General features: G+C 34.4%; 2 protein-coding genes across 7 annotated transcripts; both read right to left on the bottom strand.

Annotated features, from left to right (window-relative positions):
• Positions 1–10261: 10261 nt before the first annotated feature.
• LOC128230844 (uncharacterized) lies at positions 10262–10899 on the bottom strand. The gene is made up of 2 exons (XM_052943286.1): positions 10611–10899; positions 10262–10443 (listed from the first exon to the last, which is right to left on the bottom strand). Exons 1-2 carry the CDS (start codon positions 10897–10899, stop codon positions 10262–10264), a joined length of 471 nt encoding a protein of 156 aa, XP_052799246.1.
• Positions 10900–13178: 2279 nt separating this feature from the next.
• LOC128232647 (universal stress protein in QAH/OAS sulfhydrylase 3'region-like) lies at positions 13179–17852 on the bottom strand. 6 transcript variants are annotated; one of them, XM_052946333.1, is made up of 5 exons: positions 17780–17852; positions 16945–17353; positions 16148–16228; positions 14437–14543; positions 13179–14228 (listed from the first exon to the last, which is right to left on the bottom strand). In XM_052946333.1, the coding sequence occupies exons 2-5, from the start codon at positions 17009–17011 to the stop codon at positions 14007–14009; spliced, it is 477 nt and encodes a 158-aa protein (XP_052802293.1). In that variant the 5' UTR covers positions 17012–17353; positions 17780–17852; the 3' UTR covers positions 13179–14006. The 6 variants fall into 6 exon arrangements, with proteins under 6 accessions (XP_052802293.1, XP_052802291.1, XP_052802288.1 ...); XM_052946331.1 differs by having other exon boundaries at positions 17764–17848; XM_052946328.1 differs by having other exon boundaries at positions 17685–17813.
• Positions 17853–19427: the final 1575 nt, after the last annotated feature.

The following is a 19427-nucleotide window of genomic DNA, read 5'->3' as shown; positions in this document are numbered from 1 at the left end:
AACTCTTCTTCCAATGATTTCCCATATGTTACACTCAAATTACACTCAAATAGTGTTTGATAACTTAACAGTTTTAGTAGTCTCCTTGGCCTTGTGGTCTTGACTAATGTCAAATATTATTGTACTGAAAACGCAGACCAGGCTCACCTCCGGCAATCGCCAGAATATTATTCAACCGAAAAGCATGTGGTACTTTGCGGAAACTGCCTCATCAATTATGCATGATTACGAGATTTTCCTAGCCAATTGCCCACGGTACACAATAAAGCAAAGAGTAGTGTGTATCGGGGGTATCCGACGATGCTCGCCAAGGGGATTGAGAAACATATAGAAGACTGTTATATTACCGTATAACCTTCACCTATTCGGGGAAAAGCAGATATCTAAAATCAGTACTTACAAAAAGCAACATTCAGGGCCGTTTTATATAAGGCTTCGGATTTAATTAAAGTATATTTTTTAAACACACCGTACTTCAAATTCAATCGTGCGAGCGAGAGTATATCATTTCATGTGTTTTCTGCACCTCTTCTTAATTGAACACTGTATCCTTCAAATGTACCACTGTTTCCGATATATATTCATCCTTTTCTGCAAATTAAAACAATTGTATAAACTGTGGTACTGCTTTTTGGGGAGTATGAGTGCTGGGACAAGAACTTGCTGTCTTCCAGCCTGATGCAACATGGATTGCTTGGAAAATTATCGGTGAAAAACTTCAGTAAGTGCATCTTCTTGGGAGAAAAGCGACATACCTATTTAGGTTTAAACTGAAAAAAAAGAAATGTCTGGTTGTCATATACGTCAAACGCTAGAAATGGCATTTTTCCAATCTGAAGTGTTGTCTGTTTGCATTGAATGTATAGGTAAATTAATTAGTAGTGTGTAACCTAAATTACCAGCATGTAACGTGAAAGGTACAGGGCTAAGTTTATGAGATATGTAAAAAAAAATCACGTATTACCCAAGACATAGGCGAAATACTTTGTGGAGCATATTACATTTATTTTGTTTTTGCTTTATAGTGTCTACAGATTACAGTGTACTATTTTACTCACAAGCGTTTGGCGATCGATAATGTGTTGTATAACCGCTATAGACACGTCTTTCATCATTTTCAAAACAGAATATCCTGCTCTCAAAACAGGGCATATACAGGAATATGTGTAAACTCGTAAGGTGTGTACACTTAACATTTCTTTAAATTGTATCGGAAGGAAGCACATTCCGAAAAACGTACACCATTACAAAGGTGTTGTCCATGGGTATAATTTTACCGGTTATAAAGGGGTAATGTGTTAATGTCGTCCCTTATGACAGCCTACATATTTTTCTTATTATATTTGCATTTTTTGAAGAAAAAAAGTATACTGACTGCTACTTGATACGTCTGTTTACAATATCAAAAGCGAATGTCATAGTTTGACCGACTAAGCAAGACATAGTATCAAAACAAATATTGCAAAGAAAAGAAAGTTCACATAGTCAATAAACATACATATAGACCTTTAACAATTGCTAAATCTATATATTTAAATAGGAACATTTCAATTTGAGACTACAGCGACGACGACAATGTTATAACATAGTACTCAGAGGCCGAGAGTATGTTACTGTATTCAGGCACGTGTAAAAGGACGATCCAATCGCCACGGCGAAGGACATTGTCCACATACACTGCAATATAAATTAAGAAACTCACAGTCAATAAGAAGTGTTCGTTTGTCGGACATCATTAGAGTCGGTCCTGTTGAAGAGGGCGCTTTGTTCACATGTTTGAATGGTAACCGCAGTCGCCTCACCACGTATATTGTGTAATAACATACTTACAGTCATTAGGTGTTTCAGTGGTCTACATAATTTATGTAAACCTCCCACCAACAGGGCCAGCCACTGTATTATCTACCTTCACCATATTAAATCGTTCGACAAGGCAAAACAATACTGGCCCTTAATCTCAGAACAGTTTCATACTCGTGATTTGGTTTGATAAAGCGAGGTCAAATAAAGAAATCTATAATGAAGAAACTCACAGTCAAAATCAAACTGCGAATTTTCATGGCCAATTAAAGCAATATCAATTGTACGTTTTTCAGCCATCATTGTAATCGGTCCTGTTGTAAATATGCGTTTCATTCAATATGGAAATGCAAATGTTGTTACAATATATTAATACTGGAATGTTTGAATCAATGTCATTCAAAGCTTACGAAGTAGTTGTTTAATTCACTTGTAAAAACGTTATCTTATAAATATAGTTTCCTAACAAATAACTGTGCAACTAATCAGACAAAATCTGTCTATACGACAATCCATTAATAAATATATTTTTACTTCGATGTTGGCAGATAGAGCGGAATAATACATTAACTACTCAACTATTTCTGTCATTCATAAGCATACAGTAAAATGTTGACAATGTTTATATATCTTGTATGATGGATGAAATAATTGCTGTTCATATTGTAAATGTTGCTTCTTTCTGAATTTTATTACCTTCTACACAATACAGTGCCATAATACTGTCTTTGGAATACGATTCCTCCGCCTACTTAAGTTCAGGCGTAATCGTTTAAACACGTTCTAGGGAAATAAAACTTGTAGTTTTTCTACTTTTAGACCCTATATTGCCTACAGGAATAAGAAAAATGAAAACATGATACACTATATCTAAACTCAATACTGTCAGTAAATAGCTTTGATCATGCGAAAGTTAAAATTTATGATGATAATCTGGTTTAATTCTAATTCCGATCGATTCCATATAAGGCGATACACAATAGTAATGCTAGCGTTTGCAATGGATAAAAGGGGACTTAATTTTCATAGCGGTGTTGTGGAAATCAGTTGTACTTATGTTTATATACCCCATTTTATGTAAATTGACCCTAAGAAATACTTTTTCAAAATCATATTTTAAAATTATTGTCAATGCTTAACACCCTTTTATAAGGCACAAGTACCTGCTTTTTGGCAGTGGGAACTTGCTTTTTTCAGGTTATAAAGCAAAAGTTAAAGTTGAAATGAATTAATAATTTAAAGCTTGTATAGTATTTACAATAAAGTTTTATATAAATTTCACCTGAATTTACGTTTTTTTGTTTGTTCAATATCCAATACCACACACACACAAACACACACGCGCGCGCACACACACACGCACGCACGCAAGCACGCACGCACGCAAGCACACACACACACACACACACACACACACACACACACATACACATGTACTAGTCATAAGCTTAATCGTTTGCTAAATCTTGATTTATAACTATATCATTGCCTTATATAGTGTGTGTATACCACGTGATAAATTACGTCGTATAAGCTTTTTCGGAAGGCAAGGTTTTGCTTAAAATGAAGACTTAAATCAAAGACAACTTTTCTTATACTACACAATTTTCAATACAACAAAGTGCAGTCTATGCCACTAAAAGAGTACCGCCTTTGTTTTATTACCGAAGTTTGATAAGGTGGTTAGTTTCATCCAACACTTCGACAAACCTGTTTCCAAAATAATGTTTTGACAGTGCTCCGTCAGACGGCCGTATTGTGAAAAGGTTTGTCGAAGTGTTTGAAGAAACTAAACTCTCAATCAAACTATGGTAAAAGACCGAAGGCGTGTCTCCTTAAGTGGCGTAGACTGCGCCAAGTTTCATCTAAAATGGTGAAGAAATAGTGAAGTTATCTTTGTTTTAAGTCTTCATTCGAAGCAAAATATTGCCTTCCGACGTAGCATTTATGACTCAATTTATCACGTGGTATACACACACTGTTATAGTAGAGATCTACGCGTGTGTAATGTTTTAACCGTTTTTGCTTCACTGTTACACTAATGCCTGAGAAGATGTCAGCTGTCGTTCACTAGGAAAATACTTCAATACTTAAGAAACAATTTTTTGTCAAGTAAAACATCGGCTCTTTCTCACAGCGTTTCAATGATAAAATGGGGAAGGACGGGGACCTTAAATGTAATGGGAGTACGAATAAGCGATTTGAGTGCTGTATTTTAACCCAAGATTACTCTGAAATATACAATTATATTATCTTCAACAAACTAAATTGTGTAGTTAATCTAAGGATCATAATACAATATGTCACTATTGTTTGAGATTATCTAATTATAGCTTATTTGCCGATTGATGAAATGATACGAAAGATAATCAACGTTTATTCGCATACTATAAGGTATTGATATGTACAAAACACACCATTAAATCTGATTTAATAAGGTAACATGTAAATCGAATAGATATTAGTACAGTTAAATGTGTGTATTTAAAAATCGGCATTTTCAGTAGATGAAACCTCACGGTGTATCTAGTGTAAAAAAAACTGCACAAACAGACAGATAATTTCAATTATGATATCCGACTATGTATCTTACCATCCATTAAGTCTTCATTAAATGTGATATAACTGGGTATCAAGCTAGTTATTGAATACAAAGTAGTACAGATAAATGCATATACCTATTTAGAAAAACGTCTTCATGGTGGTGTATCGAGTGCTAACATCCAGACGAACAGTATACCTGGTAAACAATTGATTTGTTTGTTTATTTGAGTTTATCAAGGTCTGCCCGCTCCCATTGGCTGCATTATGGCTTGACCCCGCCGTGACGCCATCACGACTTAAATTGTGTTTGAATGCCATAACTGACATGAGATAGAAGTGACAGCAATTCGCAGTCAAATCCAGACATTGGGAGACTTGAAGAAACAGAGTGAGATACAAGAAATCCGGGTGCGATACCCTAGCTCTTTGCGAAGAGACCTCTTGGTTCTTTAACGTGCTCAGTGTAAAGCACCGATACACGGGATACAACTTTCCTGGGTAGAACCAGTACTGAGTACACCACTTTCCCAAGCACTACCCTTTAAATGCCAAGCGCCAGGCAAGGGAGCTACTTGTACCAGCTTTTAACGTCTTTCGGTATGACGCGGCCCGGGATCGAACCCACGACCTCCCGCTCCGTAGGCGGACGCTTAACCACAAGGCCACGGAAACGGTTGGTAAACAATTGAGTCTTCACAGACTCACCTGATTAAATTCAATACGGACTGTTGATTTACGTAAATAAATGTACAGCAGGTTTGATACTGTCATCTCTTTGATATAAATGGCGAACAGTAGTTGAAGATTGTAAATATATGTGTTTGAATAGTAACCGCAGTCGCATCACAGCTTAAATGGTGCAATAACATACAATATTTCAGTTTTTAGTGTTCTACATTAAATTATGTAACTTCAAACTTACCGGGCAAGGCACACTTAAATGTATCGCTTAACCTGATTTAAAATGTATTTTCATTGGACAAAATATAATGATGACCATTAAAAAGTTATAGGAAATAGAAATCAAGTAATTAAAAATTAATTATTATATATATTGATAAATTTGTCGAGTTTAAGTTACGTGATGTAAATCATTATGAACCACAGCAAGTATAATAAAAAGAATCCACAACAAACAATTAAATATAATCTAGTGGGCTGTTAAGTCGTTCAGTTTTATTATATACATGGCGAATCTTCCGATTTTTCATGGAACATGGATCAAATTAAACGAAGAGTAAAACAGATCAACAGCATGTACACATATAAAAATTCCTTTAACAATATATGTTGGAATAACTACCTTCAAATGATGAGCGATAACAGAGGCATTCACTTCGTATTTGGCCAGTTTCAGAGATTTCAAAGTTTAACAATGATCTAATAAGATTTGAACCCTTAAGCCTCATCATCTAATTTGTATTCAGATCTAAAAAAACAAATAAAATTACAATACAACATTATATTGACACACCAAATCGAACTTTTATGAAATGAACTAAAGGTAACGGACACACAAAGAAGCATGCCTTTTTATTGAGCAATCGGTGATAATGTTAAATTTTGATGCCTGGTTACCTCAAACCATATCATCATTTGATGTTGCCTGCTTATTTATAAAATGAAAATTAATTGAGCGATGATATATAATAGAAAGAATTACTGCATTTCGTATTTTTATTCTTTATTTCAACTACTTGCATACCGAAAATGGACTAGTTTGCAATATTTAAAGGGAAAAACCCTGTTTGTTTTATCTTCTCGATAGAATATTAATATATCAGTTATCTCCTTTTAAACATATTCAAACAATACCACAATAAAAAGGGGATACATCAGACACCTCAACTTCAATATATATGCAAAAAGCTACAGAAACATGCTCAGTAGCAAAAAGTTTAAACATAAACCCGGTTTAGTGGCAATGGGCAACGCCAAAGACATAGAACACAAATTCACAGACAAGAAACATAGAACAGCATACAACTCTACAAACAGCACAGTGCATAAATACTTTATATATATATATATATTATTTGTTTTATTGATAAGTTTCCTCAAGAGGTTTGTGCACATAAACTGGTTTAAACCCCCAGTAAATTTACATTTTACTGACCGTTCCAAGGCGGTACCTAACAATTCTTGATAAGCATTATCCACGTAAACTGTAGAAATGTCATACAAAAACTATACAGGTTTGTTTTAATATGTTGCGTGTATACTGTTGCATTCCATTACCACATATGTGTTCAAACAAGGAAGCATTAAAACTAATAACAAACGACGTCAACAAGTTGAAGTATTTATTAAAAAGTTTGCTACTCAATTATCATTAAGAACAATGGTAGTACTAGAACAAAGAAAACAAATATTTCTTTTACAAAACATTTAAAACATTCGTAAAAATGACAAGTTTCAACTCACAGTCAAACGCAAACTCCGAATGTTCACTGTCATCTACAGCAATGACAATTGTTCGCTGTTTGCCATTTCTGGAAGCGTCCCTGTTACAGATGCGGTGCAAAAGTATTTGGCAGATACAACTATACTTATAAACTGTTTACTGTTTATTAATAAAGCTTATTATGATGTTGCTAATTTAATTAAGTATATTTTCGAAGCGCCAACTAGTTAAGTACCTATTCCAGAGAAAAGGGCGTATCCATATGTTGTTTCTGACATATATCACAGAAAAAAATCACATGTTATGATGTAAATACTTCATCGATAATGAATTCCCATGAAACGTCTAGCATGTTAAGTGTATTCTCCATTGAACGTTTCTCGACATTCAAACACGTACAGAATAGAACTTGCGATCATTAAATGTATCTTTTATGATGATTTTTAAATAACTGCCACTTATATTGAACACCGTGTTTCTATTTAGGTTTTACTTATACCAACAAACTATATCTCCTACACCATATTGTAGTTCCAATTTTTTATACAAATACAAATACAAATACATTTGTATAGCGCAAAAAGTATTGTTCAATATTCGATTGCGCTTCACACAGTTCATGCGCTATTTCACACAAGGTATATACAGTCATTTACACATAAAATCTGGTAGGCTCCTAATTATAAAACAGTCCAAACAAATAAGTTTTCAGTTCCTTTCTAAAAGTAGGTTCACTTTTAATGTGTTTTATGTCTCTAGGAAGAGCATTCCACCATTTTGGCCCAACCACAACAAGTGATCTGTCAGCAATTCTGGTTCTGGTTCTTGGAACAATAAATTGAATGTCATCAGAAGATCTTAGTCTGTATTTTCCCTGAACACGGTTTAACAAAGACCTCAAATAAGAAGGAGCTGTTCCCTGCACAATACGGAACACAATGACAAGAATTTTAAACATAATTCTTGCCCTCACAGGTAGCCAGTGAAGGGATTTGAGGACTTCGGTAGTTGGATGACCGTATGGTGTGTTGGTCACAACTCTTGCTGCTTGGTTCTGAACTTTCTGAAGTCTGTTAATCTGATAGGCAGGAATTTCCGTAAATAATCCATTGCAAAAGTCAATATGAGAATGAATAAGGCCGTTCACCATTATCTCTGTTGATTTTTGTGAAAGGTGTTTACGAATTTCTTTCAGATTTCTAAGCTGAGCATGCGCAATCTGACATTTTTTCTGATATGCATGTCAAAATTAAGCGTACTTTCCATATGTACACCCAAATCTCTGACATTATTAACACATTTTACTGATGATCCACCAACTCTCACACTTGAAATGTTAAGTTTTGCTAGCTGATGTTTAGTGCCATACATGATAATTTCTGTTTTTGAGTTATTCATTTTCAACTTAAAATTTGTCATCCACACAATTATATCATTGAGACAATCATTAAGCATTTCAAGCACATTCGCCTCATTTTGTGCATTTCCAGCTTGAATTCTGAAAGCAATTTTATGATCATCAGCATACCCATACAGTCCAGCTGGGTATTTTTGTACAACTTTGTTCAGAGCAGCAATATACATGGTAAAAATAACTGGGCCTGCACAGGACCCCTGTGGTACACCGAACTGCAGCTGTTCTGTGTTGGAAGATGTGTTCTCAACAATAACTTTCATTGTCCTTTCAGTTAAATAGGAATTTATCCAGTTCAAAGGAATACCTTTAATACCAAAGTCTTCCTGAAGAATTCGAAGTACAATTGGAATATCCACTGTATCAAAAGCTGCACTGAGGTCAATCATGACAACGATAGTAACTTTATTGTTGTCAAAAGCATCCAATAAATCACAATACATTTTCATCATTGCAGATTCGACACCATGACCCTTTCTGTAAGCGTTTTGATATGACGGAAGAAGTCTGTTTACTTCGATGTGATGAGTAATTTGTTGTAATGCAGATTTCTCAAGGATCTTTGATAAAAACGACAAGTTTGACACAGGCCGATAATTTTTAAGTTCTAGAGGGAGACCCTTTTTCTTCAATAGAGGCTTTATCACAGCACGTTTCCACTCTGTTGGAAACACCCCAGATGATAATGATCTATTTACAATTTCTGTCACAACTGGTATAAAAATATATACCTACATGTTCTACATGCAAACTCTACTTATCAACATAGCTAATATATATAATCCTTTTGTAAAAGCTGATTGCTTTAATCAAGACAAGAATATGCCATTTGAGATGAAGAATTCGCCAGCTACATTTTAGCGGCTTTTGTATGGTGAATTCTGGTATTGATGGCTGTGACACACACATCGATGTTAACACAATTGACTCCGACACAAGGAATTACTATCTTCAGAAATTTAGCGTCATGCTAGTATTACCTTTTCAGGTCATGATGTGGAACAGAGTGAAGTAAATCCTAATGATGCAATGGCCAATGCTCTTTGGTTTTCATGTGCATCCATGTATTGCTGATGAAGTGTTTTGTTATTGATATTTATCGAAAATGCTGTAACAATTAAACAGCTATTGCAGAACTTCTGAGTTATTTGCTACAGAAACGTTTTAAGGTAGTGGGGTACGTTGCTCAACCAATTTTCGACGTTAAAAATAAATATTTTCTAAATGTACTTAAAATTGGTCAGCATAAAGTGCCAAGCTTCCTTTAATCATTTATGCGAAATAAAATACCTTTCCTATGAAGGTTAGTGCAAAAAAATCTTATATGGCACCGTAATTTCTTTAATTTCAAGGTAAATTGCGTCATCAAATATTTAATTCTCATCGAAAAAACATGTAAATTGCTATAAATATACAATGAAACAAGCATAATACGTTTTCATTTTCATATTTGCACACACAAGAAAGATAAATTAGAAATATCAGAAAAACACGCATTTTTAATATTCATTTTCTTCGTTTTTTAACGTACCCTTGCCGTCTTCAACGTCAAAATAAGTGTTTAAGATGACGGCGGTCCCCATGGCTATTTTTTGATATGTTATAGCCAAATGTTCAAACTTTCAAAATGTAAAATAAAAAATGGAGATTATCGGGCTAATGTTTGCAATATTAACCGTCACAATATCAACAACACGTAATTTCAAAGTAAACGACTTTATGTTCCGTTGAACGTCGACGTCATTGGTTATAATGAACTAACTAGCATATTTAATCACGTTAAACGTCTATATACTGACTACTACTACTACTAATAATAATAATAATGAAAGTGTTGCCAGCTTTTCCGTCATTTTTGCGCTGGTTTAGGGATCTATCACCTTTTCCGCCGAAACCTCTACCCACTGTTCATCTGTTCCCCTACAATTCAATTATTTTCAACATTTAAGTACAATAAGAAAGATACTATAGAAGCATTTCCTTGTATAACTAAGCTTCTAGTTCAATTATATGCGTCATTGGAATGAGCTTACTTGAATTAAGTACAGTTATGTTTTATACCATAACTTTATAATAGTTCATTTGTAATGTATGACTAGTTACTCAGAATTTCGAATTTCTTCTTCCACTGCACGTGAACATGACTGGGCGGCAACTGCCTCAATGCTCTCGCCAATTTCACGCTCCCTGTTCTTGAGTGTCTTCTTATTAACAAGGGGGAGGTTCATGTAGGCAAGAATATTATTCATTTGTTGTTCCCCAACGCCTGCGTTGATCATGGCTGAAAGAATCGAAGCATTTCAAAACATATATACAACCTATTTGGCGTTAATTAGGGATTTTTGAGAGGTAACATTCATTAAAATAATAGTAATATTTATGCATACTGAAAACTGCAGCAAACTATTACTCAGCTTTGTATTTGTAATTTTCGAAAGAAATATTTACCTGCAGCTAACTTTGTATTTACATCAAAGTATCGAGTCCCGGTTTTGTGCTCACTAGCCTTGTGTCGTTTTCCAGTCGGCACTGTGTTGTCAGCCAGACATGACATGCATTTTATATGAAGAATACTCCCAAGACCGTATATTGTTTCTGATGTTATGTTCCTAAGCGACAACCGTCCCGCGCACTTGCAGCATTTTTTCAAGCCGTCTATTAAAATCTTTAATTCAACAACTCGTCTTCCTTCCAAGTTACACTCGCCTATCTTACGAATCTGTACGAGGTTCTGCATCCGTTTCTTGGTGTTTTCTTTAGTAAACTTTCCATTTTTCTTATAAAATATATTATAGAATAATCATGTCTTCTGCTTAGTTGCATCGATCTTCTGCATTTGTATTTTATATGACGTTGTTTCTGGTTTTATTGAGCACGTGCACGGTTTCGACAAAAACGCACACTTGCTAACACAGATTGCACGTATCGGACTTTTGATCAGAAGGTCCGGGGTTTAATCCCCACTCGGAGCATCATTTGATGAGAGTACTGGTTATCATCCAGGAATGTTAAATGGTTATGATTTTATGTATATGATATAGATCTTAAAAAAGTTATGTAACATTCTTATGTATAGATGATGATCGCAAATTATAATAAATCTTACCTTTACCAAAACGCATGCACGTGTATATGCATAATCGCTATCATTCATGCAACATATAAAATTAATCAATCATTAATGCCAACCTATCAAAAACACATTTTGTTTTAGAAAATCATAATTCCGTTGCATTGGCTAAATGCTATTTTAACATTTCTTTCTTGGTTATTTGACAACAAACCGGCTTTTTTGCATTCAATTTTCAAAATATCAAAATTTAACGCCAGCATTACAACAACGTACATCAAAACAACGTTGACGTCAGCAACGTTAAAGCAAACGTTTCTGAACGCATTGTTTTAAATTGGTTGCTTAATTAGCCCGAAAACACATATATTTTATTACATAACACGAAAGGCTGAATATCAGGCTATTAAATGATAGAGAAAAATATAGGTAGTGCCGTGCATTTAAGGAAGTTATTTTCACTTCAATGCCAGTCGTTGAACGTAAATATACGTACACAACTATCTAATGAAACTTAGCTTATCTCCTGCAAATTAAATAATATGCACATTTGTTGAAAATGGATATTGTATTAGTTATATAACTGTATTAAGGCATCTTTACAGCAATTTCCATTTTATAAACACAAACGGCTGATCAGTAATGCAAAACGTATCAAAAACGTAAAAAAGGGGTATCGTGTTAGATAGCGTCTTTTTGCACTTACCGACAACGCCGACATAAGTCATTTTGGCAAAAATGAGGAAAACATGCCTGACACATCATGCTAGCCAAATTTCAAAGAATTTGAAAATGTACCCCACCACCTTAAGTCAATTTTGAAAAACAAAATTGTGAAAGCCATACTCAAGAATACACTATTTTCTAGGCACCAGATTTTGACAAAACGTTTGCTGTGGATGCCAGTGGTATTGGTGTACGGGATGTATTGATAGAAAAGGACAATGATTGGGTTGAACATCAAGTTTATAAAGCTGCTCAAAAGATTAACTAACATCCGAAAAAAATACTCTGAAATAGAAGAGCTTCTTGCTCTCGTGTTTTCTACTAACCATTGTGACTCTCGATTGACAAGATTATTTTACTCCTTCGCATTCACGCATTCATCGTTGTTTTCAGTGATCGCTGTACCCATTCTTTCTAACACAAATTAAAAAATAAAAATCGAAGGCTGCTGAGGTGGATTGTTACTGCAGAAATACATTCTATTACATTACACTTTCTTTTTTGTGGAAGGGTGAATTGTTATATGTAATTTAAGTTCAGTACTTTATGGTTTTCATAATCTGCTAAAGATTCAACAAAATAACTATATCTTCCCATTTTGATATTTTTAACATGTATTTGACGAGACTTCTTAACAATGTTTAGAAGTTATGGAATTAAAAAGATTTGTATAGAATTTGTAGAATGTTGTAGAATGTACTTGAACATTTTTGTTTTGTATACAAGGGCAAACTTCTCTGGTCGTTGGGGAAAAAATAAAGTTTCTTTAAAGGTTGGCAAGTCTTTATACAATAATAATATTTATAAAACCATGGTTTTAATTAAATTCATCTTTGAGGATTACTTGTAAGAATTATATGTAACTGCTGTTGGATTTAATTTAAGCCCATACAGTGTGCTCAATATTACAAGTTGATTCAATTCTGTTGGGATTCAAAAACACAAGGATCAATGATCATATTTTATGAATGTTTGGATAATATTTCAGGTATTTAATTTGTAACACAACTTATATGAAATAACTGCTGTCTGCACGTCTTCATGATACACAAAGCAGGTGTTGTTTCTAGTGATAACAATTCGCGAACAGACACACATTTTTAATGATGATATTCGAAAAGGTATCTGTGGTTAATATCATTTAGTATTCATCTCTGCATTAATCTAAATAAACATTATAGCATACAATAACGCATTTACAAAAGAAAATGGGCCTTAAGTACTTCCATCTCATTGAACAATGGTTTTAGATTGCATCAGTTTGTTGAGCTTCATATATGCGTGGTAAAACGACAATAGATTCATTTTCAAGTACCACCATGTATTCTTTTGGGCTGTTTATACAGTTGATACAGCTTGCCAATAAATACATGGAGAATCTTCTTTTTATGACACACGGATCAAAGCCATGGTAAAACGGAAATATAAGAGCACACGAATTAAAAATTCTTTTAAACAAGAGATGTTGGGTTAAACACCCATCGTCCAGTTTCCGTGATGTCAATGTTCAATAATAACTGACGATTGGAACGTATCAATCTTGTCTAATACATGTTTTAAACATTTTATTAAAATACTACAACGCGTTTTGATACTCTGAATCATCCTTTAATACTCAGTAAATAATAAATAAATGATACACAAGAGATCTGCAGTTCTAGCTTTCCAAGATAATCCATTGGTATATTATGTTTCACAAGTTCTACGTATATTAATATCATGGATGCCGTTATTTCGATTTCATAAAATCCCGAATTGCTGTTAAATATGTGCTTCACGTGGCTCACTATAAAGACATTAACGACAACGCATTCTAGAGAGTTTGAAATAAATTAAATATAACGCAAGTTCAGTGCATCTTGCTGAATGCAAATAACGTGACGTTCTCTTCAATTACGCAATGTGATTTCTCTTCATATTTTTAGCTTGGTTCTCCAGTTCAGCTGAAGGTTGTCAAAAGCAAATGTAGTTTTTATTTTAAATCCGGTTTACCGCGGTATTTTTATCATATAGGAGTATCAATATGAAGGTAGTATAGTTTATATACATTATGAGCATTGTTTGTCACTTATAAATGATTTATGTCTGCAGACAAGGACGGGAAATGCGGCGTGGTGGAGGCAATAGTCACTAACGCTTCCCATGAAGGTCCGCCGCATTAATCCCATTCCACGAGTTCCCAGTATCAACATGGTGGCGCCCTCCTCCCTGGCACACTCTAAAATCGCCTCCCCGGGCTTTCCACACTGTTGTCTCACGTGGCCGTGTAACTGTAGGTAAAGCGTATTGCTAGTACTTATCGCTATCAGCCTTAAGAAGAATGAATGCTTACAGTGTTCCTAATACTTAGATTATGTGAGTTTTACATTAAGACATATTATAGCAATAAATACCATATCATGTTTCAACGACAATCCCAGGCTAGTTTATATATCCAATCTTTTTATAACAGGTTTAGAGAATACTTTTTTTAAATACCTGCTTTTGTTGCATTTTGAACGAATATTTGTCGACGAGTTCGCTGGTCCGTTCTTCGGTATCTTTAATCATTTCAGCAATGATGTTTGGATCAGTCAAAATAGACGCTGAAACATATAAAAGTATGTCAACAAGAATCGGTTTATTAGTACGAAGGTTTTGGCAATATATTTACGTTAGTATTGCACGTCAAAAGCAAAAGATGAGCATGCAAATACAGCAATCAAGTGATTGAAAGAAGAGTCAGAAAAAGCTGCTTAAACGTCCATTTGTTTGAGTGCCTGTCTATTGTAATGGCTTGGTCTTTTTAGTTTGGAAACCTAAAGCCGTCTGCGCTTTCGCGGATTGAATATATACAGTTGTCAGGCAATGTACCGGCATTTGTGTGGTTTTAAGCCTACACAAATATTCAGAATTTGCGAAACTTTCATGTTAATACCGGCAATATAAGTCATTGGACAAACACATCTCCAGGATGAAAAGCTCCCGTTAGATGCATACTCTATACCCAATAGATAACCAATAATAATAACTTCCGATTATGCGTAGATCTAATGTCCTTAAAGTGTCAATACAAGGAAATGTTGGATGAAAGTATGCATCGTCTTGCTACTTAGTTCGATATAATTGTGATTTACGTCGACAAGTTAATACTCATTTTGCATACAACGGAATATCTGATCCTTTTTTTGATATTCAAAGATCTCAGTATGGTGGTGTCCATTAAGACATAAAAATAAATGATTTTAAGATTAAAACGTACATTTCCGTCCAATTAAATCGCCATCCGACCTCCAATTAAGCAATACGTTAATTCAGTAAGACTTGCTGTTTAACAATTTAACAGACTTGACGGCATTATATTGTTCCTGCAGAAAACACGTTCTATTCTAAATCACTAAAAACATTATTGTGTAACATCTTAATTATCAAGAAGTGGTCGCACACTACTCACTTATTTTTCATTTATAATTTAGACAATAGGTTCTGTTACACAATGGTCAGATTAATGTTTAGTTCTGAAAATATCTTGTCACGCCTTTTGTTTTGCTACCCTAAACACATTTTACGCGAAAGGAACGACAAACCTAACTAACGTGATTGTCGTAAGTTGACTCTGTCGAACACGAATAATTGTTAAGAAGTGGGATTGGGGTTGGGGTGTCAAAGCAACCACTGGTTTGACCGTCAGGCATTTTCAAACAAGTTCCTTGTTCCGACAAAAATGAATTTAAAGCGTTTGATATGTTTTTAAACGATTCCCCCCCCCCCTGTAATACTGGTGAAGCTCATTCAGACGACAGCTAGTTTCTTTCAGAATCATAATTAATTAAAATGGAATCACTACCATTTGCTGTCTGTATCAAAATGACGATGGTTTTCCATCATTATGTGGTAAAAAGCAATGATTTTTTTCTCGGCAATCCGCATGGCCATTCATTTTTTTCTGAGTGAAAATAAAAATATGGTTCTCATAAAGACTCTCATTACATAAAGATTTAAAATGATAAAATGTGAATTCCTTACCTGGTCCGACTGTCCATATGCACCAAAGAAAAAAAATACACTTAGATAAAAATAGTACTTAAAGGTATGGTGAATGCACATTTCTGTAGTAAAATATGAAAAGCGACGGAAATCGACATGTATTTAAGCTAGCGTCACTATATAATAAAAGGTCATGATATGTTCGTAATATAGAAATACTTACAAGCAGACAGTATGTTGCTGTATTCAGGAACATGTACAAGGACGATGTGGTCACCATGACGATGGACATTGTCCACGTAAACTGTAAAAAGGTACGTGCTTATATTTCGCATGTATAATTCTATGTTCCATAACCACTAAAGTGTCTATACCATGAGAAATACACGTGTTTGAAATGGAGGCATTAAAAGTGCATATTATAGGTTGATGCATCTTTTACTTCGTTTTAATGCATTATCATGTTTATCTTATATGACTTTAATGATCTAAACAAAAACAAAATATTTGTTTACAGATAAAAAAAAAATGTGAAAAATTGGTTAATTGAATTGATAGCAACGCGGTCACAATCCCCCACTCAAAAAAGCGCCAAAATATCGCTGATATTTATTGATCAGTACCCAAATCATTTCCCGTTTTGTTTTGACCATTAAAGTCAAACGAGATAGTCATGATAATGCATTGTTATTAAAAACTGTTTGCAACAACATATAGTGTGCGTCTTTAAAACATGTTTTCTTTAAAATGTTATGGAAACGAAAATGATACATGTATTATATACATTTGCATTTTCCCCTGCGTGGGGGGGTGCATTTTCTAACGTTGTTATAACTTGTGGCCCAACCCAATTGTATAATTATATTATTTGTTGAAATGATTTATATGACGTGCGTATATTATATACAACAAAATATGATTAAACTAAATTGGCATTTCAATTAGAAATTGAATCATTAAAAAATAGAAAACAAATATCTTAATTTTCAAAAACTGACCACAAAGAGAGTTAAGACTCACAGTCAAATGCAAACTCCGAATGTCCACTGTCATCAATAGCAATGACAATCGTTCGCTTGCTTTCCATTTCTGAAATCAGCCCTGTTGCAGATAAATTTTCCTTTGGAACACACGAAAAATTGTGCAAAAGGTTCTGGCGAAATAAAACAATACTTTTAAAGTGTTAAATTGTTTCGTAAACAATATGTTTGAGAAGCACACACAATGAATCAAACATTCACAGTATTTTGAAAGAAATCCATCAAGTTGACTTTCCAAGCGGCTACTTGTTAATCCAACAATTCCAGAGAAACTGACGTTTTCATATGTTGTTTCTGACAGATATCGTAGAAATTCATTCACAGATTCCTTGTAAAAACTTCACCGAGAACAATTTCCATAGAGCGTCTGGCATGTTATGGGTTGGCCACTGAAACATTAAAACACATTCAAACATTATCGACATTTAAAATCGTTCAGAATGAGGCTTACGATAATATATCATGTATGATATAATTATGAACTCACTAGCTACTCACATTGTATAGTATGCGTTATTACTTTTCAATACTACCGACAAACTTAATCATCTCCACCATATTGTTCAATAAAACAAAGTTTTATATTCACACTTATTCTAAATTATGCCAAATTGTATGCTCACTTAACATCTTACTAAATGATGAGTGGCATCGATATGTTACGGATGCTTTGTTTTTTTCTCATTTATTTTTACACAAGGTACAAAACAATACACATACATTAAGGCAGTAATAGCATAATAACTATTTCATGTTGTTGTTTTTTTTATTTATAAGCCCTAATCCCCCGCCTACACACAAGCACGCCTACACACAAACGCTGACAAACACAAACGCATCCACTCCAACGTACACATTCTTCAATCTCTCAATGATGCTTTGTTACAGCAGTCACGCAAGTAATGTTTATACACGATTGGACCCTGCAGCGAATTGTGCTGTATTTGTTTACTTAGGTTAAGTGAAAATATTTTAGTAATATATCGACTTTTCCCTACCAGACAAAAGGAAAATAAGAAGCGTTCAAGAGGTATCATTTTACTAAGTTCGTCGATTGGTTCTTGAATATACACAAATGTACTGACCAAACCGAGAGTGTGTATGAGTGTGTATGAAACATAAACATGTGGTAAAATGATTCACTCTTTCACAATGTTAATACATGTGTAAAATGTCCTTGTTGGGTGTCCCGTTGAGTGTTTGTTAGGTATTGAATTTTGTGAATTTAAACAGTTCATATTTTTAATCCTCGTTTCTATTCACATGTATGGTGGTTAGTAGGGATTGATCTATAAATAGACACAGACAGTTATGGAAACTTTGGCATTGTGGTAATTGTTAATGATATATGTTTCAATATTTGAATACTGTGCTTTGAATGTGAAAACTATTTAACCAGCACCAAGGAAAACTCAATAAAGGGTCACAGAGAACCCTTATTTTCATTGAGGTCCTTAAAGGGACTGTACACCAGATAGGCACCATCTGTACAAATCTCAGGACAATTATCAAATAGAACATGTTACGCTTTGATAGCAAAATTGTAAAATAAAGTACCAAAATGTAAAATAAAATGTGTCGCAGACAGGGTTCGAACTCGTGTCGCCTAAATTGCAGTACAGCGTCGAATCCACTGAGCCATGACGGCTTACTCTAATTGAGTGACATAAGCAAGCTATACACCTACCTCGGCAATATCACATGATATCACATGATAACACCGACTAGCCAATCACGCATAAGGAATGAAATCTACATGGTAGACATACCCTGTATTTTCTTTAGTTGAAAATACAAAATAACTGCTAAACTTAAATAAATCGTAAAAAGTAAGTTCGCATTGTACACATCGATACCAAGTTTATGTCAGTTTTCAACAATTTTCTTTTTTTTCGCTATTTTATCATACGGAGTACAGCCCCTTTAATGTCGTTGGATTGACATAGAGAGTCATTTTTGTCTTACATGAAAAGGCTTTCAGGATCTCATGTAACACTTCAAGGAAACAAAACTATTATGAATTAAAAGTTTTAATACCATGCACATTTCTTGAATCCAAAGACAGTGAGTTGAAACAAGGTTTCCCGAGTCTGGATCTTACACGAGCGTCCATGGTGGATGATTTTTCACCCACCTTAGTTTAACAAACGAAAGCAAAAGCACATATTGGTAAATTTATATCTTTGCCCGCGGGTAATATTAGGCTTTCCAGCATGGCCAAATATTTGCACTACTTTTTTTGGGTGGGAGAAATATTCCGTATTCTGTGTTAAAAGCCGGATATGTATTGGATATGAACTCTCATTGGCTCCATACCACACTCTAATTTCGCTCATATAATGTATGAAGCCATTGAGTGTGCTAAACCCTGACATATTCAGCTACTATCAGTGAGACCAGTATTGCCCATAGCTTCATTTTCGCGTACACATCAAATATATTTATACATTAAATCACAAACGC

The sequence above is a fragment of the Mya arenaria genome, chromosome 4 (genome assembly GCF_026914265.1).
Source record: "Mya arenaria isolate MELC-2E11 chromosome 4, ASM2691426v1".
NCBI lineage: Eukaryota > Metazoa > Mollusca > Bivalvia > Myida > Myidae > Mya > Mya arenaria.
The sequence above is the reverse complement of the archived record's forward strand: the minus strand, read 5'-3'. Positions and strand labels throughout refer to the sequence as shown.

Bases quoted from the DNA above. Each gene is read 5' to 3' on its own strand.
- LOC128230844 (XM_052943286.1), bottom strand. From the start codon at position 10,899: ATGCAGAACCTCGTACAGATTCGTAAGATAGGCGAGTGTAACTTGGAA. The intron at 10,444-10,610 runs GTAAATATTTCT...CGATTCTTTCAG, and splicing joins AAATACAAAGTTAGCTGCAG to CCATGATCAACGCAGGCGTT.
- LOC128232647 (XM_052946333.1), bottom strand. From the start codon at position 17,011: ATGGAAAGCAAGCGAACGATTGTCATTGCTATTGATGACAGTGGACAT. The intron at 14,544-16,147 runs GTAAGTATTTCT...TATATGTTTCAG, and splicing joins CAGCAACATACTGTCTGCTT to CGTCTATTTTGACTGATCCA. The intron at 14,229-14,436 runs GTATTTAAAAAA...CTTTACCTACAG, and splicing joins TCAAAATGCAACAAAAGCAG to TTACACGGCCACGTGAGACA.